Raw genomic sequence first — 25,041 nt, 5'->3', positions numbered from 1 at the left:
GGAACATCCGCGGTGGCTATAGGCTTGAGCGGCGCTTGGCTGCGAGGGCCGCTTGAGGCTCCGCGGGGCTTTAATATTTTATTGTATTTTTATGTGAAATCGGCAACACTTTTGGTTCATTGTTGTTTGCATGCATCACAGTCATGGTCTTTACTCCCTCCTCTGGTTCATCTACAGCTCTACCCTCTGCCCTTCCCATCAAACTCTCTGCACTCAGAGCAGACCCCATGATGCCATGCTGTTTGCCTTCACTCTGTCATCTCTCTGTTGACTGTTGGCATGTGTTTCTGTTTTTGTTTCTCCTTTCAGTTTATTTCATGCACAGCACTAGACTGAGGAGGGTCCTCTGCATCTCCTGCCAGTTCCAGTATGTCTCTCCCTGCACACTCTTGCCTTCGTTTTCAGTCTGCATCTTTTGTCCATTCTGCTCCTTTTCATCCTCCCTCCTAGTTTACTTAACCTTCTACGCTGGTTCTAATTGCTTAGAGCTAAAACCTTCCGGTAGCTAAAGAATTGCAAGGGCGCTTATGCCAATGTCTCTACGCGCATTTTCATTCACATGGAGCTCCATTTAAAGCTATTCCAAACATAAGGGGCAATACTAAGGTGGTACTACAGGCTGATTTTATTATTAAGTTACTGTAATGTTCAGCTCAAGTCCTATTTGGTTTCTAATTTCATTTTATTTTAATTTTTTTTTTTTTTGGGGGGGGGGGTATTTTTGGGTAGTAATATTACAATTTGATCTTGAGTGTGAAGTCATAACCATTGCAAAACTTCACTGAAACTAGTCAAGTTGCAAATGCAACTTTGATGTCATTTATTGGAATTTATTGTAACAGATGAACATAAAGCTGTGAATTTTATTGTGAAATAAAATGAGAAGAATAAGTAATTTAACCTCAGCATGAATGCGCCATCTCAGAAAAACCGTGGTAGCAGCATGATGCTGTGGGGTTCATCTCTTCAGCGGGGACAGTGAAGCTGGTCGAGGCTGGTGACAAGATAGATGAAGCTAAAAAACAGGCAAATAAAAATGGTGAAGTCTAAGATGGAGGTCCACCTTCCAGTGGGCTCATGACCACTAACACATAGTCAGACTCAAAGCTACAATGACTACAAGCTAAAAAATATAAATGAAGAAAGAGGAGTTTCTCCTGACGAACTGTCACGCCGAGTTACCAAGCAGAGATTGGTGATTTTCACTCAAACAGCACTTTATTGATTCTTGCAAGAATGATAACAGCAAGCATGTCCAGTGTCTGTTCAGTCTGGTCTGTTCTGTCTGGACTTTGAGTCACTACCTGCTGATACTTGGGTTATCACAGAGTTTCTCACAAGGAGTCTGGGAACTGACATTTCTGGCTCATCATGAGGACATTAACAACGATCTTTGAAACTGTGAAAATGCAGGAGCTTTCCATTCTTATCTAAACCCTCCCTAACGTTCCATTAGGGTAAAATCACAATGAGCCTCACATGAATGTGGCTACAGCTAGAAGAGGCAAAGTAAATACCTTTTTGTGTTTTACAATCAAAGGAGAAGAAGACTGTTTTTTATAAAATTCCACTAGACAAACAGTTTAGGCTATTTTGCAAAAAAGAAAGGACAAAATATATAAAATAACCTGAAACTAAATACTAACGCACACCAGTTTTCAGGTTGAATTATTAAACATTTTATAAAGCACATGCCATTTTCTTATACTCCACAATTATGTCCTGCCTGTGTATACTTCAGATCCAATGAAATACATAAACGTTTGTGGATTTAGCAAACTTCAAGGACTGAATAAATTTGCATGCTCTGCCAAACTCAAGTTCAACAACTTGCAGCACAAAATGTTCACAAATCTGAAGATATCAAAAGTACATGAGCTAATTCTATTTAAAGGCCTTATGCGGTGATGTTTAAAAATACTTTCTGTAGATGCCTGATATTTCCTCGGCAACTGTCTCTGCAGGATTTTCTGATCATGTTCCTGCATCATGTGGCGGCGATCTCTCTCATCGTATTTTCTTATGTGAACAACATGGCACGAGTGGGAACTCTGGTCATGTGTCTACACGATGCAGCCGACGTGCTGATAGAGGTGAGACCCCGCCAGAAGATTAAGCCTTGTATGTAGATGGATGAGCATCTGAGAAATGAGCTTATGTCGGCAGCAGGGTGTTCAGAGATATGTTCATGCGCCTGTGTTCATTACAATGGACTGCAATCCATGTGTAAATCCTGACCCTGCTTTGTGGCTCGCAGTTAAAAGGCAAAACGTACAACACTAAGCGTGTCCCTTCATCTTTCAGACAAGGTGGATCCCCTTTTATGTCATTTATATGATCTATCTTGGCTCTTCCGGGTTAATATGTACTGGTTGCATTGCTCAAGGAAGCAATCGGATGATTGCAGATGCATTGTTTGTATCTGGAACAGTTTCTTAAAAATGCATGTGAGTGAAGCATTATGTTATACACACTTGACTATTTATGTTAATTGGAGTCGTTTCTCCCTGCAAAGATCAGTTTCTTACAACTGTTAGAAATGTGAAAGACAGGAGGACATGCCTTTCAAGTAAGGCAAGTGTGCGCTGATTATCCCACAACAGGACATAGCCACAAAAACAAATGTATAAACTTGACCATATTCACAGTCAGAGAAAAACAGTTCAAACAATGTGGATGAAGCTGTATCCATGTTCCACATTCAGCTTCAGCTTTACCTGTTTAGCTAACTTCAATATTTATTCATTTTTTCTAGCCGTTTTGTTTTATGTATCTAGACTGAATGAGATTTATTTAAAGAACCTCCTATCCTGTTGCATTGTCGGTAATATTTGTTCACTGGTTTTCGTTTTTATTCTATTCCAGGCTGCCAAGATGGCCAACTATGCCAAATGTCAGATACTGTGCAACCTCCTGTTTGCAATGTTTGCAATTATCTTCATAACTTCCAGGCTGGGAGTTTACCCCATCTGGTAAGAATTATTTACTTTCTCTGTGATCCAAAGCTGGCATCTCCGTTGATGAGAGACTTAAGTGCAGTGGTGTTAGGTGCCTGCGTTTGCACACAGTTCAGTAGTCTTACAGGCAGCCAGAGCTTCAAATCCCGACCAGCCTGAACTCCTTACCATCTTTTAGTAGCTCATGTTCGAAAATGCATGTCAGAGCCATTTTTTTTAACCCCCTTTCTCCACAATGGTTTGCGATTTGGACAGATCTGTGTGAATGTTGTTGCTAAGTAATAGTTACTATGGATACTACAGCTTTAACCTTTCAAAGAAAAGACAAACCAGCTTATGAAAAGCAAATCATTGTGGTTCTACTCGACCACTGGAGACAGAGCCAATGAATTCATGTAATTATTGAAACATCAAATGAGTGTTTATTTATGAAAACTTAGTTCTATTTCTGGGGGGTTTCTTTTATATAGTCTAACGTGTGGCTAATCCAACTTCATTTTTTATTTTGGAGAAAAAAAAGCCGGTTTAAGTTTTCTTTTTTTTTTTTTTATTTCCACCCAAACAATTATGTAATTACATTCCCTTGAAAATGCTGGTTAAAACTGGCCAGTCTGTCGGATATTAGAAGATCATAAATCTAATTTCAGCCCTTGAATACACAACAGTCATCTTTCAGTCAGCAGCAGCAGCTGTTGATCAGGACTTCATTAAATGAATGTAGGCATGATTTACATTCTGGGTCAGGCAACTACATTTTCTCCACTTTTACTTCTGATAGCAGCTCTTAATCATTCTCCAAATACTATTTATGCTATTTGATGCATGTTTAAAATTCAATCTAAAGACAGCATTTGAATAACTTTATATAAGGCTTTATATAAATATAAAGCCTTTGTGGCATTTAAACCAGCTTTAACCCTTAGGGGTCTGGGGTCTAAAAGTATTCAAACCAATCTGCATGACTTAGTTGCATGTTTTTGATTTCAAACTGTAATGCAATGATTCTGCACTATATTTTAGTCAGTTCCTCCATTGCACCATTTTTAAAGTTGTTGCCATGACTTCAGTATCTGGAGGATGGCTCACAGGCTGCTGTTTGCAAGGAACAAACCAGGGACGAATTGAACTCAGATCTTCAACATAACATTTAGTTGCTGTAAATAGAGACTGCAGATGATGTCTTTGTATTCATTAGCTATTTTGTGTTGCTTGTAAATCTCATTATATTAAAATGTTATTAAAATATATAGATCTAAATTAATAATTCCTTTCCAAATCAGAAATGTACATGTTTGATATATGCATTTCAAATATTTATCTTATTTTTATGATTATGTCTTACAGCTAATGAGACCCCCAAATTCTTTTCTTTTTTTTTTTCTTTTTTTTTTTTTAGAAAATTACAAAAATATTTTTTTATACCGACACGTTATGGTGGAAATGTAGTGTACACACAATCTTGAAAAAACCTGCTGCCTTGACAGCTGCCCTACTTGACAGTCACTAAAACACTCCAGAAAAAGGTTAGACCACAAGAGATTATTCCAAATGAAACTGTCTGATCAGAGATCTATATTCAGCCATATTTTCTGGAAAGTTGACTGGAAGGAAAAAGTATGACCAAGCAAAAGAGATAAAGCATCAAAAAATAAATAAATTGTGACGCCAAGTACATGCAATAGTTTGGGGGAGATTCTGACATCATATTTAAAAGTCACCCCATATAGACTCTCCTGAACTCGAGACAATGTCAAAGGCAGGTTTTATGTGGTAACAAAAAGACTAAAGAGTTGCTCAGTCCTATTTTCAACTTAAGGAATTTGCATTTGAATTAGAAATGAAATTCGAATTCAGAGATTAGAAAGAAGAGTAGAAATTAAGAGAATCCAAGTTAATGACAGGATTATTGTCTAAATTCTTTGTATCCAACATCTTGTGTTTTTCTTACATAAGAAAAAGAATTGACCTTTTTAAATTTTCCTTTCAAAACGTAAAACCTTAACATGTCATTCTCTCCCTGCTGCTGCTGAAGGATTTTAAACACCACTTTGTTTGAGAGTTGGGAGATTGTAGGCCCCTACCCATCCTGGTGGGTCTTCAACCTCCTTCTGGTCTTACTGCAGCTTCTTCACTCATTCTGGTCCTACCTCATAGTGAAGACAGCATGCAGAGCCATCTCCAAAGGAAAGGTGAGTCGCCACACTCTTCTCCTCGGCATCATTCCTAAATGTACATTTATGCACATTTGGAAATACATTCTTCACCCAATATGCTTCTTGTTGTATTGTGCAGTAAAAAGCTTTTCCATTAATGTTAGTATTCTTGTGCTGTGTTGTTCCTGTGTTTTTCACAGAATCACTTTCTTTTTAAGAAAAAAACTACCAAAAATGTCACCCCAACAATTACATTATTACATTTATAATGTTTAGCATCTGAATTTGATGTTTTATTGTATCTAATAAATAAATATCAAATAACATATCTGTTCTATGTTCATGCTACTTTGCAATCTTCAAGGTGGGGAAGTGGAATCCTTTACATGTAAGTGGTTCGACACAACTAAATGCATAACTACCACGGTTCAGTATATTCATTATGCCGTACTTATTATCTATTTCCTTGTACTGTTCTAGTTATTTAACCATCAGATTCTTTTGACTAGTCATACGCCATTGCTCCACGTTTTTAAATTGCTGTGTATGGAATTTGTTTGAAAGTACTCTGAATATAATTATTTCATATTGTCAGTTCAAGCATTAGCAATGCTAAAATCTACATACACATCCTAATAACACTTACAATAGCATGCTAACACTTATTTTTGCATGCTGACACCCCATTTGTAGTATTCACACATATGATAGCAATGGTAAATCTTATATTAGCCCACAAAAGCTCAAATTATTGTGCTAGCAATGACATTAGCATGCTAACACTTAATTTAGAAATGCTAGCACGTACTAACTAAGGCTAATGGTTACGAAAGGTTTTCCTAACAGTAATAACAAAAAACATGCAACAAAGGTATTAAAGAGTAAAAGTGAGTTTTAAACCAGATCCCACTTATAAATTACCAGCAAACATGCTACAACAGTAAATTGCTGTTCCGTGCTACGTCTGATAAACAAGTAAACGCCTCTGTCTGTTTCTTTCAGATCAAATGAACTGCCACAGTTAAAATGTTGTGATTTCGGTTGTGATTTTGAGTTCAACAGTGTTTTCAGACTTAGGTTTTTAAGTGCAAAATGCCTGTGTTTATTGATACATAATCAGTGTGTTATTATGAGCGCAGTGAAACACAAGCAGGGCTCAGGTCGTCAAGTTCTTATTCCAATAAACACAATAGAGTTCAACCAGCACCTGTTTTAATCTGTCAAAAAAAAAAAAAAAATTAACAGTCACATAATATGTCAACCACATTTAAAGGATCAAATAAAAAAAGTGCAGATAAATTAAATCTCTAAATGATCATTTCGTTTCTGCAGGTTTCTAAAGATGACCGCAGTGACATCGAGTCCAGCTCTGATGAGGACGACAGCCCTCCTCCCAGTCAGAAGCACCACAGCAGCGCCACCAATGGGACCAACAAAAACGGGACCAACGGCTACCTGACAGGCGTCCCGTACCTAGACGAACACTGACCGAGCTGATATCACGCGAATGGAGCCATGCTGCAGACACTACCCCACTTATCTGTGTGTCAGCATATGTATGCGTGTGTGTGTGTGAGAGAGAGAGTGACTTTAGGCATATGGTGGAGACATGAGCATCTCATCTTTGTAAGTTATTGATAGATTTATGTGAATGCTGTTTTGTCATTGGTTCTTTACTAATTTTGTTGTGCAATTTATTTCTCTTCAGCTATATATTTGCATCAAACTACACTCACTGGCAAATTTAGGGAATCGGTACAACACACTCATTTAGCCAACGAATGACAGCGTTTCACTTGATGGTCGAAGCATGCTGCGTTGATTTACAGCAGTTCGACACACTGCACTGCACGGGGTGTTTTCCCCCCTAAGTTTGTCCTTTTTTTTGTTATTTGATTTGGATGAACATGTTTACAAGTTTTTAGTCAGACATATTTTCTTCTTCTCCTTATGATGTTAGTGTTGACATAATCTTAAAACGGAAACAGCTGTGTTTTTCACCTAAACATCAGAGTATTAGCCGGATTCAGTTTTCTTGCTACACCCCCAAAGACTTGCCAAAACCGTGAGTTGTTTTCTTTGTTTTTTTTTATCACTTACAAATGAATGATAATGTGAAGTTTATGCACATTTGGAAATACATTCTTCACCCAATATGTATATGAGATGTCAATAACAGTAGTATCTGTGTGTGCATCAGGTATGGCTAGATGCTGTATTCTTTATCCAATCATTTTGTTAGATATTCTCGTACATTTCTGGTTATCATTAAATTAAAGGCAATTTGTCCTCTCATGAGGTATATATGAGTTGTTTGAATAATTCAATAATAAAAAAAAAAAATTGCAATTATATAAAATGTGTCTTGGTGTGTATATGCAAGAGGAAGCAATATATTAATAGTATTTTTATTAAAGAAATTAAAAAACTTTTTTTTTTAATTTTTTACAAGCACTAACTGTAATGTAATTACTGTTGAAAACTTTGTCCTCTAAATCTCCAAGGGCTAAATGGCTTTTTTCTAGTAATGATCTTGTCAATAACAAAAATATACAATAATTATGATAAAGTTTTTCCTTTTATCTATTTCAAATAACCCACAATTTTAAACAAGCCAAGTCTTCAAATATCATACCAAAGAAAAAAAACATCATAAAACATCAATAAACTTAGTTAATGTTCTACAAAAGAAGAATGATGTTGATCATTTTGTTCCCTCCCACTGTATCTATAGTAAACTAACTAGCCATCTAGCTTTAGTTTACCATTATAGGTCCTTTGGCCCTCCTCCTGGAATTGTCCTGTTTATTGTGCGCCAGCAAGAGCTCAGGGCATTTCCGCATGAGTGGCTCTGTGAGGAGAATGGTCAAAGTTCCAGGTTCAAAGTTAATGAACTGCCGAGGCCTTAAGATGAAGGACCCCATCGACTCGTGCTCTGTAAGTATCTCTAGCTTAAAAATAAGGGTAATGTTTGGTTTTAAGATTCACTGAGGCAAAGTATTGGAAATGCAACCTAGTGTTAGACAGATCGCACAGTTGTTTCTCCCCTGGACTTAAACTCATAGAACATGTCTTCTTTCAGTATAACCACCTGTATCAAAATCTGAAGCAGTATTCAAAAAATGGAGACAACTATTTGAAAGAACTTCAAACAGTTTTTCAGCAGAGGTAGGCTTAATGTTTTTTGTTTTTTGTTTTTTTTGCAGTTAAACCACATTTAAATAGGTACTGCACTTATGTTTGACAAGTATTGTCCTTTGCTGCAACGTTTCCCGCTTTTAGAGCTGAGCTGGAACTTACGTACTCCAAGGGCCTTGCAAAGCTGGCAGGGAAACTAATCAAAGCATGCCAAGGAATGCCAAAAAAGTAAGAGACATCGTGTTGTTGTCGGTTTTCAGTTAGCTCTGCCTTTTTTCTCTGCTTGATGTCAAACACGTCCACTCACTCCCAGGAGACAGGCTACAACGTGGTGTACAGTAATAATAGGATCATGAGAAATAGCATGCACCCTGCATGTAGATGTGATCAAAACATGAGCAGGTGTCAGGTTAATTAGCCCACGGCACTAACCTTTTCATGCTGGCTCCCCCCTCAGTTCCACCTACACCGCCTGGTGTCAAGTGTCAAACGAGATGTACTCGAGAGCAGACGCACACAGGTAGATCTGACCCTGGTTTAACCTTGTGACATGAGCTGACCTTACACTACGACCCATTCTGAATAGATATTGCTGGTATATGCTGTCTGATGTTTTATTTTCAGAACATTAGGAAATGCATTTCAACAAGAGGCCACTGAGGAAATCCGTCAAGTCTTAGATGAACACGCCAAAAGAAAAAGGCCTGTGTGTAGTCTATTGTTTCTCTCTGTGCTAAAATGTTTAATCCTTACTTCCAGTTAATTCTAATATTTATCAGAGCCTCCTTGTGTTTTGGTAGCTTGACACTGCCATTGAAAGGAGTGGAAAACTTTTTACAGCAAACTGGAATGAGCAACTCAAGGTAGGAATAATTTTTCTTATTGAAAACAAGGATCAATGAAGAGGTAAATGTCCTTGCAGAGATAAAAAAAAAGTCTGTGCTGTAAATGCAGATAATTAAAGTCATAAAACCACACCTTATGCGTTACTTTTTAGAAATTTTTAGAGACAATGGCAGTGAAGAAAGTTTCAATGACTGCCAATAGATTCATGAGAAGAACTAAGCACACCCCATTATACACTATCTCACAACTAAGGTCAGCATCAATTACTTGATGGCTTCATTTTCTATACAAACTCATTTTTAAAATTTTAGGACAATTAGTCCAATCTTTAGCCTGGTTGAGGGATGAAGTTTGACTGGGCTGTTGCAACACCTTCTTTCCTTGTACTGTCATTATGCTTTAGATGATAGTGTGTTTGGGATGATTGTCTGTTTCATGAACCAATTTGGCCCAAGCTTCATCTGTCAGACAGATAGTGACACATTCAGCTTTAGAAAAGACTCATTGCCTGCAATGTTTGACCAGGCCTTGTATGGCTGCAAAACAAAATCAAATCATCACATCTCCACCATCTTGTTACCAGTTATGTTGTGAGATACTTGTTTTAGTTTGTGTTTGTTTTTATTACCAAACAGGGCACTAGATATTAGCTCGGCATAGCTCTACTTTGATTTCAACGTCCAATAGACAGTTTTTCCAGAAGATTCTTTCTCCCTGTCGTCCTTCCAAAAAGTTTTTTCTACATTGTTCAGTCAGATTTAACTTGTAAAGTAATGCTTGGTAATGTTGGGTAAAATTGCCAAGATGCCCTCTTTCAAGAAGGATGGACTTCAGAAATCTAAAAATGGCCCATTTGCCCTTTCAAGATTAACAGGCAGCAACAATTGCTTCTTCAAAGTCATTGCTGATGTCGCAACTTATTCTACTTACTATAGTGTTAACACACATCTGTGTCCCACAGACCAGCAAACTATTCAAAACCAATGATTTTGTAGAGTTGATCAAATCTGCTGATGACAAATAAATAGAATGCATCTGACCAACAGCACCTAACTGCAAGAATATACATAGAAATTAAAGGTAATGTTTTGGAGTGTCCTTCACAAGCCTTGATACCTCATACAATTGTTGGCAAAGTTGAAAGGGTGTGTGCGAGAGCAACACAACTAACAAACCTAACTGTGAATCATCAGTTTTTCCGGGGGAAATGGGGCCAAAGTTCCAGCAAATTCTCAATGTAGTTAGAAGTTTGTGGAAGAAATCCTAAATGTTTGGCGGAAGTCATGTAGCTTAAGAAGAATTTCAAATACTGAAGTAGTGTGTGTAAACTTTTTAAACTTGCGAAAAGTCATTTAAAGTTGAAATTGTAAAGTACTTGAGTGATTTTGTGAGCTTCAATTAAAGACAACAATCTTTAGTTATGCATCATGTCCTGTTTCAATGGAAAGTAACCTTGGAAAAGAATAACAGCACAGTTCAAAGATTAATCCCTCCTTTATTTACCTATGACTTGTCTCAGGTGTGGTCATTTGTACAATCTTTATAACCTCAGTCCTCATGCTGACAGTCCCATGTTACCTTTCAAGAAAAAACGGTGGATTCATCACAGATGTCAGCAATAAAAAGACACAAAAAAAACACCTCTTCACATTAGAAACTGAAGGAATGCAACATGAGCTGCTATAACCAGAACCCCTACAATTATTCATACAAAACTCTTTACAAATGTAAGACGACATAACATTTGTCTAGATACAATAATTAAATTAAAGTTTTATTTGATCTAAGAAGTGCTTATTATACTCAAATAGATATTTTGCTCCCCCTGTTGGACCTTTTTATGCCATTCTCTCTTTGGAGCAGCTTACAGATGCTTTAAAAAAAGTACTCAACTTATGTCAATCACGTTTCTTCAGTGATTCAACAACAGATCCTCAATGCTCTGCTCGCAATAAGTTGAACTGATAAAGTTGTGTTTCTCCTGGTTTCCTCTGCACTAAAACAGCTGAAAAAAAGATTGCATGGGCTGACAAAAGAACACGAGGCACTCTTCAACTATCTAGAAAACAACAAGCACATCAGCACAGAGAAAGAAAAACAGAAGGTACAGAATACTGTTCGCTAACTGCTTTTATCTCACCTAGGATCTAGAAAAATATCATTTTTGGAAAATATATATCTGTTGAAGATTGAAATTGCATGTTTTTTTTTTCTCAGCAGATGTGTAACAGACTGACTAAGTCAGCAGAGCAGCAGTCCATAGTGGATGAACATTACTATAGTGTCAACATGGAGGGTCATCAGATGAGACTGAAGTTGCAAAACACTCTGAAAAACTGCTGTCAGGTGGGAAAACACCTTACTAAATGTTATAATTTATCTAGGTCCTAATTTATGTAGAATAACTTGAATTAGTGAGAAAAAAAGACATTTTTCTCACTGATTTATTGGCATTTGATAATCAAATGCCAATAAAATCTCAAATGTTTGAACATTGAATTCAAACAGTAAACTCATTGTATGTAGTCTGCTAGTTGACCTGTATGCTGCAGGGATTAACAATACAGGAGAAAATCAAATCAAAGTCTTAATGCTGTCTTGCAAAAGTGTGTTCTGCAGTCCTGTCACAGCTTTGGGCAATGGGTGGTTTTATCCAAGAGTGATGCTAATAATGAGCCTGTTAATAAATGTATGATTTCTTTCTGCTTTGCTTAGGTCATACAAGAGCTGGAGAAAAATCGAATTGAAGTTCTGTGCAACCTTTTGAGCAAATATAACCTCCACATGTCTACCTTCAGTCAAACACTTAAGCATGTAAGAAACTCTTCAATGCATCCTGATCACAAATACAAATAGAATCTCTGAAAGAAAAAGCATTAACCTGCAGCTACTACTGCTCATTCCAGGGTCAAAAGCAGATAGAGCAGACTGCCCAAAGGGTGGACGTGGATAAAGACATACAAACCCTGATGGAAGAAAGTGGCAACACAAATGAAGACAACATAATAGAGTTTTTGATGGCTGATTATTTTGTAAGTATTTTGTTTTGTTGTGTCTTCATTGCTCGTTTGAATGAAAAATACCTTAGTAGATAGGAAATAATAATTTCCATCTGATTTTCATAATTTCCCCAAAAAATACAGCCAGTACAGTCAAAGTGACAATGCTCTACACACTTTGAACGTTTTATTTTCAACTGGGCATCGAGCTCCATCCATTTTACGAACTAGTCTGGATGGAAAGACCCTGCTCTGGGTGCTGTTAAAAAGTATTTCTAGCAGGATGTAGCATCGTCCCAGCCCCCTGGCTCCTTTACTGTTCATCAGTAAACGGGTGAGGTTTTACTTATGAACAGTGATGTTTATTGGAAATAAACCCTTCGTTTCACCGTAAGAGCTGCATGTACAACAAAAACACAGTGTAAGCTACAAAACCACGCTCTCACAACCGTGACGTTTGTAAAAACAATAATAATAATAACGTACACTACTAAAAAATATCAACTGCAATTCATAAGCTATACCTTAGTGTTTACATGTTCACACTTTTAACCGACCAATATTAGGAACATTCTTATTTACAAAATAAACATACCTTGTACCCTTATTAAGGGGACCGCTAAAAACAAAATACATTTCGACACTGTTGTAACTTGTTCCGTTCTGTTATTGTTAAGCTGCCTTTCCATATATACAGCAGAAGTTTTCTTATCAAAATAAAAGCATCAAATCAAAAACCGGAAGCTAACCATATAGTTTACAAATAAAATGAAGTAAAGGCAATAAGCGCTAAAAAGGTGATACAAGTAAGGAGCTTAATTTTGGGTTATTTGCAAAGAATTTCTTCTGTTTTCTCACACTTCAATATTTTAGATCAAGCATGTTATCAGACAAAGACATAACACATATAAGATGCAGCTTTTTAAGTGTTTAATGATGGAGGAAACAAATCTAAATCAACTATGTGAAACAGGAATTGCCACCTAAAGCTTATAACTTGTGAAATTATTAATTTCCTTGTTTGTTCAGGAGGAGGATAGCAAATCACTCATGACCAAAGACAGAAGAAAAGACGCAATCAAGCTGAAACTCCAGCGTCTCGAAGAAAACATTACTAAGACCAAGAAAGAATGTGAAGGTAAGTCAGTAACTTTATGTAATTTATAGATGACTCATAAAGATGTTATGTGGTATCATTCTAATGCCTGATTATTATTATTATACAGGAATTGAAAAACTGATCAAGACCTACACTGAATGTTCATCTTTTTCAAATCAGAAGAACCTTGAGGAAACTGAGGAGCTCCGTGATGAGGTAACTGAGGAGAAGCGTGCAAAAATGCTCCCAAAGACAGGTGCTTTATGCGGGGGGAACAATAGACTGTCAAGTACTCACTAATGCCATTTGTTTCCTGCAGAATACTCTCAAACTGGACCTCCTGGAGGCCACTCATTACAAACTCTCCTTATGCCTCTCTGAATTTGAAGAGGCACCCAAGACATCTGAACGATTTGGTAGCAGCATTTTTAAATGGAAAGATAAGGTAAGATTAGTGTAAAATGAAAACATCTGTATGAAATACAAACAAATCTGACTTTATTAAAGCCGGCTAAATAAAGTCAAAAAACGACTGACCCACATCCCGGCTACACAGAGAAGGTTCGATATTAAGAAAATTGTAAACAATAAATGAAAAACATATACAATATGCAATACAACATTGAATTACTTTAAACCACACCCCTTTTTTAACAATACTCAGGCAAACTTGCTTCCCATCATATAATACCGAGTTAAATTAGGTCAGATGAAAATTAAATTGATTGACAAATAGTTTGTCCATTTAAAGATGTATCTCATTTTGACATTTTCACCTGATCAGCAAAATGTTAAACAGCACTGCTGACTAAACACTACAGATAGTGGAATAAACTATCAATGCTTGAAGAATAAAATTGAGAACACAGAATAATGTCCCCAAAATTTTGTATTATTTCCAATGATTTTGAGAACTCCAAAGGATTAAAAAAGAGATAAAAGAAAACCTGGAATGTTGGAAAGTAAAATGTCCTGAAACTTTTACACAAAATTCTAGATGATTGATTTTCAGTTAGACCAGATAGTAAATTATTTTCTAAGGCCAGCATCACTATTTAAGACCATCCATATACAGTTATTCCACATTTCTTTCGCCTTCCTTTTAAAAAGGTAAATACTGAGAGTCCTGTCCTGTTTTTTTTTTCTCTCCAAGGACTGTGAGCATAGTATTGTTCAGTTGAGCCGTCCAGTAAAACTCCGAAAGACGCCGTTAAGAAGTCAACAATCATTAAGAGCTTCCATCATTTATAAAGGACCAATTCAGGTTCCAACAGAACCAACTGAAAAACCAGAACCAAACACTGCTGACCAAATCACTTCCACAACACCAACTCAGGAGACAGCAGAATGCAGTGGAAGCACTGGAAATGAAGCTCTGCCTACCAGAGATGATGACAAAGCCGAAGGTCATTCATTCAGCACATCACAGAACGGTTTTTGATTTAATGTGTTAGATTACATGTCAAGTTGAATGTAAAATATATATATATTTAACAGATCAAACAGCAGCCGTGCTGTGCAGCATCGGAAAATGCAAAGCCCTTTATGATTTCACACCTGAACATGTAGATGAACTGACTTTCAAAGAAGGTAAGCTGTTCCCTTAAAGTTGATCATCAAAATAACTGAACTCTTCTTGAAAAAAAAAAAAAAAAAAAAAAAAAACATGTTTCTCAGGTGATGTTCTGGACATTTATAAAAAGGAAGAAAATGGTTGGTGGATTGGAGCTCTTAATGAACAAAAAGGCCATTTCCCATCAAGCTATGTTGAGGAGCTACCTGTACTGAACACCAGCAAATCATCTGATGCCTGAATGACTGGACTGTAAATGGGGAAAAAAAGCTTCTCAACATTTAAAGCCTGCATGTGTGATATTTTATTCAAGTCTTCTACATTGAAAAAAAAAATTGTACTTTGAAATTGATCTTCTGACAATCTTCATTTATGATTTCTTTGTATGTTTAACATTAATGCTGTTTGTGCACTTTTATAACAAAATGTTTGTTTTTACAATACATGTGCAAACAAAACTCAAAGAGTGAGAATACTTTTAAGAACATGTAGTTTATTACAACAGACAGAAAATAATATACACAAGGGGGAGAAAAAAAACACTGATGTTCTTGATATTTGTAAAATGAGCACTGATTTTAAAACAAAAATGAATGAAAACTGCTTACGTTTAAATGATTAGTTATTTGACAAGACATGTTGAAGATCTAATATGTACATTTTGTAAGAGGCAAAACTTGAGTAAAAAACATCAGAAATTTAAAAGCAAATTCATCATCTTGACAAAGTTGACAATTTGGTTACAGATCAGGTGTCCCCCTTTGATCATATTCAATGTAACCATCGTTTCCTTCAGTCTGCATTGCAGTAGAAACACCACCGCCTTTTGTAAGCATACCGTGAAATCTCAGGAGCGAGCCTTAGAGATGAACTCCTTTCTGACATTAGCCAGGAATGCTGGTAAATTATTGGTCTCCTGGAGTCGGCTTTCCAAGACTGGCAAACACTCGAGCACTGGATCGCTAGACACAACTGTAAATATTCAATACTTTGTTATTAGATATTAGAAGAATCTTTTTTTTATGTATATAAAATCAACATAAACTTCACAGAAAATTTGTGTGACTTACTCTGGTAAGATCCATTTTCTTTAATCCCCATTGTAATGACGTAAGTGCTGTCCTGGTCGGAGAGACTGATGTTTCGGAAAATAAACTGCAACTTTTCACCTATTAAAAAAGTCGAAAGCAAAACTAAACAACTTCTGTAATATTTATTTTAAAACAAATATTACAGAATTGATTTTATATATATATATATATATATATATATATATATATATATATATATATATATATATATAAAATATGATGTTAACTATTACATAATAATATATTACATTTATTTTTTTGCTATTTGAGTTTGACTTATAGATTAATCCCAGGATTGTATGAAGAGATTCAGTCTTGTTTGTGTGTTAGAGGAGGTGGGAGAAAAGAGGCAATTAACTCAACTAATTTATCACATCACCGTGGCAACACGCAAATACAGAGCTGAGGCCTTTGTTTTAATTCAATAGATTTTATGCAGCATGATCAGGTCTTGCATAATCTTTCATCCTTCATTAGCCTTTCTTCGATAACAAAGAGAGGAAAGAAGAAAAGAGAAGAAAGTGTTTAAGCTTGTGTGCTGTAAAGTGATTGTGCGTTTTCACAGAAAATGAGATGAAGCTGATGAGATGTATATTTGGAACCCACTGATTTTAAATGTTATATAATATCATATTACATTTATTTTTTTGCTATTTGAGTTTGACTTTTAGACTTGAGCAAAATTATCTGTTGCATTGATTAGTAGTTTTCAAATGGTTACTGTGCAGAAATTAAACTTCACCAAGTACAACAAAGTGCTACTAGGGGCATAAGTGGCCATCAGCCATCCCCACCTGTGTATCAACAGTTGGGGAGGGAGCACCACTTTACTCTATGCGCCATGCAGCCACCGACAACCTCAGTCCTTTCATCACATCCTTCAGTATCTTAACAATTTTAACAGCAGGAACAGTTTTCTCCAACTCTGTGGAACAGTATTAGAAAGTGCTGTTTTTAGTCTGCTTGGTTTACCTTTGACCATCTGCGTCTTGTCGATAATAGTTCGAATCTCCAGCCCCAAATGATCCTGGAAAACAAGCCTGGCTTTCTGGAGGTTTCTCAGTCTGTCTTTGTTTGCTCTGTTCTGAGACTCAATTACTGAAATAGGGAACATAAGTGAGATTATTGTAAGCTACATCACATCTTAACTTATTAATCATAATTATTATTTCCATTATTAAAAAAAGTCACATCTTACAGTCTTTTCTCTTCATTTGGTCTTCTTTGTGTCTCTGAATTTTTAGGATGATGTCCTCTTTCTGCATCTCTTTTTCCTGAACCTCAGACATCATGTCTGATATGGCGCGCCGTTTCTCCTTCAGGGCCATTTTTTTTTTCTCCAAGTCTGCAGAGACAATGTGTCAAAACAACGAGATGCAAGCAACTGAATGTTTTGAGGATGCATTTCAAATACTGTCCTTTTCCCTTAAACTGTTGGAACAAGAAATCAGGGGGGAATGCTCACTGTTCTCTAGAATTGCACAACAACATCTGTGTGATGTTGGATGCATTTGCAGGATCATTCTAATCCACGAGTGACGGTGGTTTGGGAGAGAAACGTACCAGTTTTAAATTCCTGTATCGTCTCAAACAGCTTCTTGTCATCCTTGCATTTCTTCAAACATGTGTCTGTGCCAAGAAAAAAAAATGTAGAAATAGGGGAAAAATGTGCAGTTAAATTAAGAGTCATTTCAGTAACTAACTAGGGAACACCAAGATTAGTCTTTGTCAACTCTATTGATTTCCAGTTTCTTTGCATTTCTTCTTAGATTTACAGAGAGCTGTCCATTTCTTAATTCCCGAAAATATGTATTTTGAAGGAACAGAAGCAACTTTATGAAACGCAAGTGACATGAGTGTACTATAATGGAGTAGCTCAGATATAATTTATGTACCTTAACAAAAATCATCTTTGAGTGTTCAAAAAAGCGCCTTAAAAATTTCATGTATTATCAAAACGTTTTGATTTGTTCAATTTATTTACATTTGTCATATTTTATGAGTTATATGTTTGATTAAATTGTGCATTTGAAATATCGTAACAGCTTATTCCACAAAAATATGATTAATAAAATTAAACTTACCAACAGCGGATTTTACAAACTGTCTGTGATTGTGAGATAACTCTGAAATTGTGTCAATTATCTCTGCATATGATTTAAGGTGATTATTGTGGATCTCCTCCAATGAACAGGTGAACCTGTCCTTCATGCTTGGGTCGGTAATAGATGTCATGATGTTCTGACACAATCTGTAATTTCTGAAAAACAAAAAGCAGGTTATTAATCACTGCAAAACATGAATCAACATGCATTTATGCACCACAAACCCTGCATGTATTAACCAGTTGAATATTATGGTAATGAGGGTTAATTTACCAGACTTTTATAAGATTAAAGCTGAAAGTGAGGGGGAAAAAAAAAACAAATTAAATGTATTGTTCTTGCAATATCCTGTTGTGCAATATGCACATTGAGAATGACCAAGTCATATTTTGATAGCAAATTTTCGCAATATTATTGCTTGTTGCATTCTTTTATAATGTTGTGCAGCCCTAATATCGTCACATTGAACTTGTTAGGTAAAAGTCTCAATACATCAGGGCTCACTTCTATGTAACAACATCAGAATAATTAGATGCTCGATAATATCTCTTCTGTAATAAAACAAATCTTTGGCAGCAAAATGTACAGTTTTTGCTTAGTTGTAAAATATATGCAAACGGAATTATTTTTGCTCCTGGTAAACGAGGAAGATATTGGAAGTAAATGAAAAGGTAACTGGAGGGTTAATCTTCGGGACAACAAAACAAACAAAAACCGTTGTTTTATTCATGAAAATTTGTTTCGTCTCATAAGCTTAGTACAATATGTTAGCATGTGAAATGAGATTGCAGCCAGTTATGAAAATACAAACAGCAGTTTGAATTTTTAACATATCTACGTAACATCTTACGCTCATAATGCATTTTATTTAAACAGCAACATAGTGACTACTTTCAAAGCCATTTACCTAGCAACGTTAGCATGTTAGCAGCTATGCTAACTGGGTAAAAATAATCAGCTTGTTAGCCGCCATAACGTAGTTTACCTCCATTCAGCATTACCGTGACACAAATTCGGCTATTTGTTCCAACGGTGTCAGTTTGTCTGGACATGGATTTATTACTCACCTGCTTAAGAGTGTAACAATAGACTGTCCGTCTGACTAATTATCGCAACAACATAAATGGTAACTTTCAAAAATCCGCGGTTTGTACACAGAGGGCGGTTACTGTACGCCGGAAATGACGTATTTTCAATTTGACGCTCTTTAAAGAAATATGTTTAACTCAGGTTCATAACGTCTGAAAATTCACAAGGTGAAGTGCTTCCTTCATGTTTTTAATTACAAAACTATTATTGAAACTACTATTATTTTTATCGGGATTTTCTGTTGAAATTATTTGTGCAGCCCAACGATCTCATACTCCTCCTGGTGGTAAATATGAGTAACTTCACACAGATTCGTTTAACCAGGAGTGTATAAGTTCTTACTTCTATTAATTATAATAGCAGACTATTAAAGCCCGAAGCTCAATTTTTCATAACATTACAATATTACATAGAACCAACAAGAAAAGCATTTTTACAGCAAAAAATTGAGGTGTCCATGTCACAGCCTAATCAATGATAGTGAAGAACTGGCAGGCGGTTGTCCAGCAGATCATCTTTGTCACCTATTTCAAGGAGAGTAATCCACAAAATGTCACTGCTAGAGAAGTTAGCTGTTCAGATACAGTCATGTGTCCTGATCCTGACATAATCAGCTCTGTGGGAGGAAAAACTATAGTTTTCAGGGAGAACATGTTTGTTGCAAGTAATAAGATTAACAACATCCATAATTTCCAAGAATCTTTTAAAAGTATTTAAGATGTAATGTAATTTGATAGGAGAGGGCTAGATAGAGTTCCAGGATAAAGTGACAGAGTCTCAAAGTACTCTTTGAAATTAAAATAAATTTAGAATTTCGTTGTGGACATCAAGATCCCATGAGTCTGAAGGAGTGAAAAGTGCCATTATCGAAGCTGCTTGAGGTCTAGAAGGGAGTTCTAAGAAACTAAAATCAGTTACTTTCTGTCTCTATGAGCAGTGAAGGGTTTTTATTATTTTTATCATGGCTCATGACTCAGGATGTCATTTTATCTGGGGGCAACACAAGCATTTTAGAGTGGAAACGGAGGGGGTTGTGGGGTAACAATGGATATTCTATTGCTTTTTGAGAGGTCCAATACATGGGGCTAATAGATTGAGAAAAAAAATATGATCTTGCTTATAATATGGTTGGCTAATGACACCAAGTTTCCATCTTAGTGCTAAATTTTACTGGGATTTTTAAGAAATCTAACTTTATAATCTGATGTGCAGAAACCCTCTGAGAATCATTGCACCCAGTAACCTCAGCAGAGGAGGCCAGATGGGCTCTGTTTTTTAAAGGGAAGCCCATTTTGTTGCTATGGTCACTGAAAATGACTGTACTAATCAGGCTGAAGTGGTGCAGAAGGTTACGGGGAGTGCTCTCTCTCTCCTGGTGTTTGCAGTGGCTAATATTTAACATCTGTACAAGTTATGTTCTGGGAAATATCCTAATGGCACTGTCATGTTGTACACAGTCTTTTAAACATGTCTTAAAACGCTGACCTCTCATGACTTGGGAACACATTATTATATTCCATATGAGCTCAGACAACTTGTACTTACTTCTTGTTTCCATGGCTTTGATGAATGATTTGTGATGCCCAGTTTGCAATATAAAAGAGTGGCAAAGAGAGGTAGGGCATCATGATGCTGCTTTGACTGGTGCTGAAAAGAAACCAGCTGCTCGAAGAAAGGAAACATGATGGATTTTATTCATACATCAGGTGTCCTAATTATACAGCATCTGCAGAACAACTACCGAGAATACAACAGCTTCCTCAGCTTCATGTCAATAGTGGGTGACCCTCGTAATATTTTCTATGTCTATTTCCCTCTCTGGTTCCATCTCAGCCATAATGTTGGCACCAAGATGATATGGGTGGCTGTTATTGGAGACTGGTTCAATCTTATTTTCAAGTGGTAAGTCTACTCGGATAATGGCATTTTATCTTTAAAAGTGTGAGCTTAGAAATTCAAATCAAACATCTTCTTACTCAGGATTCTGTATGGACAGAGACCTTATTGGTGGGTTCACGAGACCCACTTGTTCCAGAACAGCTCAAAGCCACATCTGGATCAGTTTCACATTACATGTGAAACAGGACCTGGTAAGTAGATTTGTATTGAGTTTAAGAATGTTGTTCAAAAAAACACTTTCATTGATTTATGTTTTTACAGGTAGTCCATCTGGTCACGCTATGGGCTCATCATGTGTGTGGTATTTGATGGTCACTTCTGCTCTAGCCTTCACCAGGTCCTCTTGTGTCTCCTCTGTCTGGAGCTTTCAAAGGTGGACACTTATGTGATGCTTTCACAAAGTCAGAAGCAGGGTTTTATATCAGAACGTCTAATGTTATTTTTTTTTTCTGCAGGTTTCATCTGTTCAGGTCCATTCTCTGGACAGCTTTCTGGGTCATTCAGATAAGTGTTTGCATTTCCAGAGTTTTCATTGCAACTCACTTCCCTCATCAAGTTGTTCTCGGTCTTGTCATCGGTACGTTCTGCTCAGTTGTCACACGTATCAAATGTGCTTTAAATTTGAGATGACAATCTTTTTTCTAATCTCTACAATGTTTAGGTATGCTTGTTGCTGAAGCCTTTGACCACATTACCTGGATCTATAATGCAAGCCTGAAACGGTACCTCCTCGTCAATGTTTTTCTTCTCTCGTTTGCTATTTGTTTTTACTTGCTCCTAAAGCTTCTGGACTTTGATCCTTTATGGTCGGTCGCCAAAGCCAAGATGTGGTGTGCAAACCCAGACTGGATCCATCTAGACACCACACCCTTTGCCGGACTATGCAGGAACCTGGGAACCTTGTTTGGTCTAGGACTTGCGGTGAACTCTGAGATGTTCATTCAGAGCTGTAAGGGAAAAAACGGCTGCAATACTGTATTTAAACTCTTATGCATGACTGCAAATCTCACCTTCCTGCAGCTGTATGACCTCATCAAGATGCCAAATCACAGCGAGGCTTTGTTTTACATACTGTCATTTTGCAAAAGTGCTTCAGTTCCTTTTGGCGTTGTTGCTGTCATACCTTATTGTGTCTGTTTGCTAATCAGAGACAATGAGAGAAAACTCTGTTAGAAAATAAAAGGACAGGTTTTTTTGCAACCTTTGTTCTCAATACTTTTTGTTATACTTTGCAGAAAATGATGATCGACTGTTACTGCACACACAGAAGCACTGAAACTGGAATTAATGTGGGAAAAGTTTTATATTTTTTATTTTAAATAACATATTTGTATCATGTGATCCCAGTCATAATGAAAAGATTTCTCAAGTTTATGTTATGTCTTTGTTCTTGGTATTGCATCTACTGAAAGGAAGGCTAATCTAATTTACAATAATTAAAATGATTTATGTACAACCCTACAACATGATGATTTAAACTCTTTAGAAGCAGAAGCAGTTTGTCAATTTATGAAAGTCTGTGTTTAGCTCAAAACATGAATCAAATAAATAATTGGTTAATTGTTGAAAAACAACTTTCTAACTTTGAACAGAAAAAACTTCTCTGTATTAATCAAAATTTCTTATGAACACTTCTTACATAAGACGCAGATTGGTGATAGCATAATATTTTGTTAAGGGGTTATAAAAATACAATTTAAAAATGTGAATATGCCATAAAGTTTATCTTTGGAACATATTACCAAACATTTATGCTTCTTCAAGTCCTTGACTTTGTTAAATTAACAGAATCACTCACATAATTCTCTCTGTTTGCGTTGCCAATGTGTGCATCCTGCTCAGGGTGCATTACATAATCTCTTGTGTGTCTCTTAGCAGTTTCTCTGGGAAAATTCAGATATTAATCAATTTAAAAGTAATGATGCAGAACAGAGTCTCTGATGTAACCAGATTATATGGATTAATTAAACTCCTGAGTAGAGACCCATTTCATCTTTTCTCAGTCTCTGGTTGCTTAGCATCGGATGCACCTGAGGCCCACCTCTGCTTTGAGAGAGAAGGCTCTTTGCCAAAGCTTAAATAAAACTGCAGGTTTCTGGGTCCAGGATGTCATTGTAGAGTACATAGTCTACAAACAACTCCTGTGATTTTATGCTTGGTGTTTAACCTGTGACATGTACTGTCAACTGTGGGACCTTATATAAACAGATGTGTCATTTTCAAGTCAAGTCCAATTTACCAGAGGTGAACTCCATTTCAGTTCTAGAAACAGCTCAAGAACGGTCAGTGGAAGCAGCTCAGTTTTGAGCTTCATAGCAATGATTTTATGTGATTTGTAACTCTGTGCTAATTAAAGTTGTCTGAGGGAATCCAGGAGAGCAGGGGCCCAAAGCAGTCACAACGATGAGGCTAGCTGTGGTCACAGCTTAACTACGATGAAAATTAAAATAGTACTGATGATAATAAAGTAAACATTGATGTATAGGCATTACAACCAAAAGATGATTTGGTCAAAATGTACTGAAAGGTATGTAGGAACTAAAACAAACAAAAAGGAAAGAGAGGGGGGGAAAAAAAAAAAAACATTTTAAAAAGGCAAATCTTAAAAGTTTAGAATATTATGTGAGTTGCAGATTTTTAAAGTTCAAAATCAAATGTTTTATTTTCTATAGTTTAGAATTATGTTTAACTATACAAAGACTATTTTAAAACCTCAACTAGAGCTAAAGAAGACACAAATAGTCATTGCAGGTGTAGTTTTGTTTAATCCCTCAATTTATATAATATAACAATAAACATAAATATTGTATACAATAAAGTCTTAATCTCAAAAATCTAAAATGATTAATATATTTTTTAACTTTGTTTTAACAAAGATAGGAACTTCGTAATAAAACAGGTTACTTATGTTCTTTTCTCTAGGAGACAAATAATGCCATAATACCTGAAATTGGAACAGGGAGCACATCGAAAGCATTTGTTGAAAGACTGTTTAGCCTTGCTAAACATCGGCTTGCAATGAAGCTATTTTGTATCTTTTAATGATATGAAAGTGTATAAATATACATTTTTTAGACACACAAAAAAACTCAATTTCAAATTATTACCTTCTGGTTTTAAACATGCATTCACCACAGCACCATTGAATTCATGGTGATGTACTGATTTATTTTATCAAAGATTCTTAATACTGTTTGTTGCTCCAAGTGATTAGCTGATCGGAGCTCCTGTTGTGACCAGTTTGTAATATGCTCCCTTCTTAGCCATGAGTTTATCATGCGTGCCTTGTTCGATGACCACTCCTTGGGACATTACCGCTATGATGTCTGCATTCTGGATGGTGGAGAGCCGGTGAGCAATGACAATGCAGGTCCGTCCTTTTCTTGCTTCATCCAGCGCAGACTGAACAGTCTGCAGATAAACAAAGCTCTATCAAGACAAAATACTCTTGGGGTTTCATGCAAGGGCATTTTTAATGCACGTAAAAGAAAATGTACTTTGTTCAGCTGAATCTCTTGCGTTAATGAAGTTAAGTCTTTTTTTTTATTATTATTATTTATTTATTTCACCTGTTCACTCTCTGTGTCCAGAGCAGAAGTCGCCTCATCTAGCAGCAGAATTTTGGGGTTTCGGACAATGGCTCTGGCGATAGCAATGCGTTGCTTCTGTCCCCTTGACAACTGTGAACCCTGGGCACCAACCTGAGTCTCATATTTCTACCAGTGTGTTCCAGTGGTAAAGAAAATGAAAAAAATTAACATGGTTACCATTTGTTCTCCATAACACATCATTATGTTGAAATACCCTTTTAACTCATTTATATTTTGTGACATTTTAGCTCCAGGCTTCAATGTAATTTATTCTGATTTATGTGACAGGCCAACACAAAATAGAATAAAGTTGAGCTAAAAGGACATGTTGTATCACAATAAAGACGATAAAGCCACCTAAGTAAATATTATGCATGATATAATCAAATTTGTAGGCAACTCGCTTTTTTGAAAAGAGATTATTTGTTTTCATATAACCAACAGCATTGTGTAGGTCAGTGGTTCCCAAACTTTTTCTCCTGGGCCCCCCCAGTGGTTTCCA

At 36.3% G+C, this 25,041-nt stretch overlaps 5 protein-coding genes across 8 annotated transcripts in view; 3 read left to right on the top strand and 2 right to left on the bottom strand.

Annotated features, from left to right (window-relative positions):
- Positions 1 to 85: 85 nt before the first annotated feature.
- On the top strand, positions 86 to 7,464 carry cers6 (ceramide synthase 6). 2 transcript variants are annotated; one of them, XM_015060094.1, is made up of 6 exons: positions 98 to 367; positions 1,965 to 2,093; positions 2,866 to 2,972; positions 4,990 to 5,146; positions 5,475 to 5,498; positions 6,443 to 7,464. In XM_015060094.1, the coding sequence occupies exons 2-6, from the start codon at positions 1,977 to 1,979 to the stop codon at positions 6,596 to 6,598; spliced, it is 561 nt and encodes a 186-aa protein (XP_014915580.1). In that variant the 5' UTR covers positions 98 to 367; positions 1,965 to 1,976; the 3' UTR covers positions 6,599 to 7,464. The 2 variants fall into 2 exon arrangements, with proteins under 2 accessions (XP_014915582.1, XP_014915580.1); XM_015060096.1 differs by lacking the exons at positions 5,475 to 5,498; positions 6,443 to 7,464 and adding an exon at positions 5,226 to 5,429 and having other exon boundaries at positions 86 to 367; positions 4,990 to 5,187.
- An 86-nt stretch (positions 7,465 to 7,550) lies between these two features.
- On the top strand, positions 7,551 to 15,294 carry nostrin (nitric oxide synthase trafficking). 2 transcript variants are annotated; one of them, XM_015060091.1, is made up of 16 exons: positions 7,551 to 8,047; positions 8,193 to 8,278; positions 8,393 to 8,476; positions 8,706 to 8,768; positions 8,873 to 8,954; positions 9,049 to 9,111; positions 11,100 to 11,198; positions 11,315 to 11,440; positions 11,810 to 11,908; positions 12,001 to 12,126; positions 13,123 to 13,231; positions 13,320 to 13,408; positions 13,512 to 13,637; positions 14,346 to 14,598; positions 14,690 to 14,782; positions 14,870 to 15,294. In XM_015060091.1, exons 1-16 carry the CDS (start codon positions 7,952 to 7,954, stop codon positions 15,004 to 15,006), a joined length of 1,731 nt encoding a protein of 576 aa, XP_014915577.1. In that variant the 5' UTR covers positions 7,551 to 7,951; the 3' UTR covers positions 15,007 to 15,294. The 2 variants fall into 2 exon arrangements, with proteins under 2 accessions (XP_014915577.1, XP_014915576.1); XM_015060090.1 differs by having other exon boundaries at positions 11,312 to 11,440.
- On the bottom strand, positions 15,246 to 19,153 carry spc25 (SPC25 component of NDC80 kinetochore complex). 2 transcript variants are annotated; one of them, XM_015060093.1, is made up of 7 exons: positions 18,947 to 19,011; positions 17,941 to 18,116; positions 17,420 to 17,485; positions 17,055 to 17,201; positions 16,829 to 16,954; positions 15,836 to 15,934; positions 15,246 to 15,737 (listed from the first exon to the last, which is right to left on the bottom strand). In XM_015060093.1, exons 2-7 carry the CDS (start codon positions 18,089 to 18,091, stop codon positions 15,613 to 15,615), a joined length of 714 nt encoding a protein of 237 aa, XP_014915579.1. In that variant the 5' UTR covers positions 18,092 to 18,116; positions 18,947 to 19,011; the 3' UTR covers positions 15,246 to 15,612. The 2 variants fall into 2 exon arrangements, with proteins under 2 accessions (XP_014915579.1, XP_014915578.1); XM_015060092.1 differs by lacking the exon at positions 18,947 to 19,011 and adding an exon at positions 19,029 to 19,153 and having other exon boundaries at positions 15,247 to 15,737.
- A 1,499-nt stretch (positions 19,154 to 20,652) lies between these two features.
- LOC106964520 (glucose-6-phosphatase 2) lies at positions 20,653 to 22,149 on the top strand. The gene is made up of 5 exons (XM_015060080.1): positions 20,653 to 20,952; positions 21,031 to 21,140; positions 21,211 to 21,322; positions 21,405 to 21,526; positions 21,611 to 22,149. Exons 1-5 carry the CDS (start codon positions 20,732 to 20,734, stop codon positions 22,120 to 22,122), a joined length of 1,077 nt encoding a protein of 358 aa, XP_014915566.1. The 5' UTR covers positions 20,653 to 20,731; the 3' UTR covers positions 22,123 to 22,149.
- A 1,836-nt stretch (positions 22,150 to 23,985) lies between these two features.
- The window catches only part of abcb11a (ATP-binding cassette, sub-family B (MDR/TAP), member 11a), a 15,096-nt gene continuing 14,040 nt past the window's right edge, over positions 23,986 to 25,041 (bottom strand). Inside the window, exons 24-25 of the mRNA XM_015060079.1 lie at positions 24,519 to 24,665; positions 23,986 to 24,360 (exon numbers count right to left, since the gene is read on the bottom strand). Of these exons, the coding sequence (XP_014915565.1) occupies positions 24,160 to 24,360; positions 24,519 to 24,665 (348 nt within the window). The 3' untranslated portion in view covers positions 23,986 to 24,159. The remainder of the gene's footprint in view (positions 24,361 to 24,518; positions 24,666 to 25,041) is intronic.

This window comes from Poecilia latipinna, unplaced genomic scaffold (genome assembly GCF_001443285.1).
Source record: "Poecilia latipinna isolate Pla-1442-1.1 unplaced genomic scaffold, P_latipinna-1.0 Scaffold1685, whole genome shotgun sequence".
NCBI lineage: Eukaryota > Metazoa > Chordata > Actinopteri > Cyprinodontiformes > Poeciliidae > Poecilia > Poecilia latipinna.
This window is presented reverse-complemented; position numbering and strand designations above follow the sequence as displayed.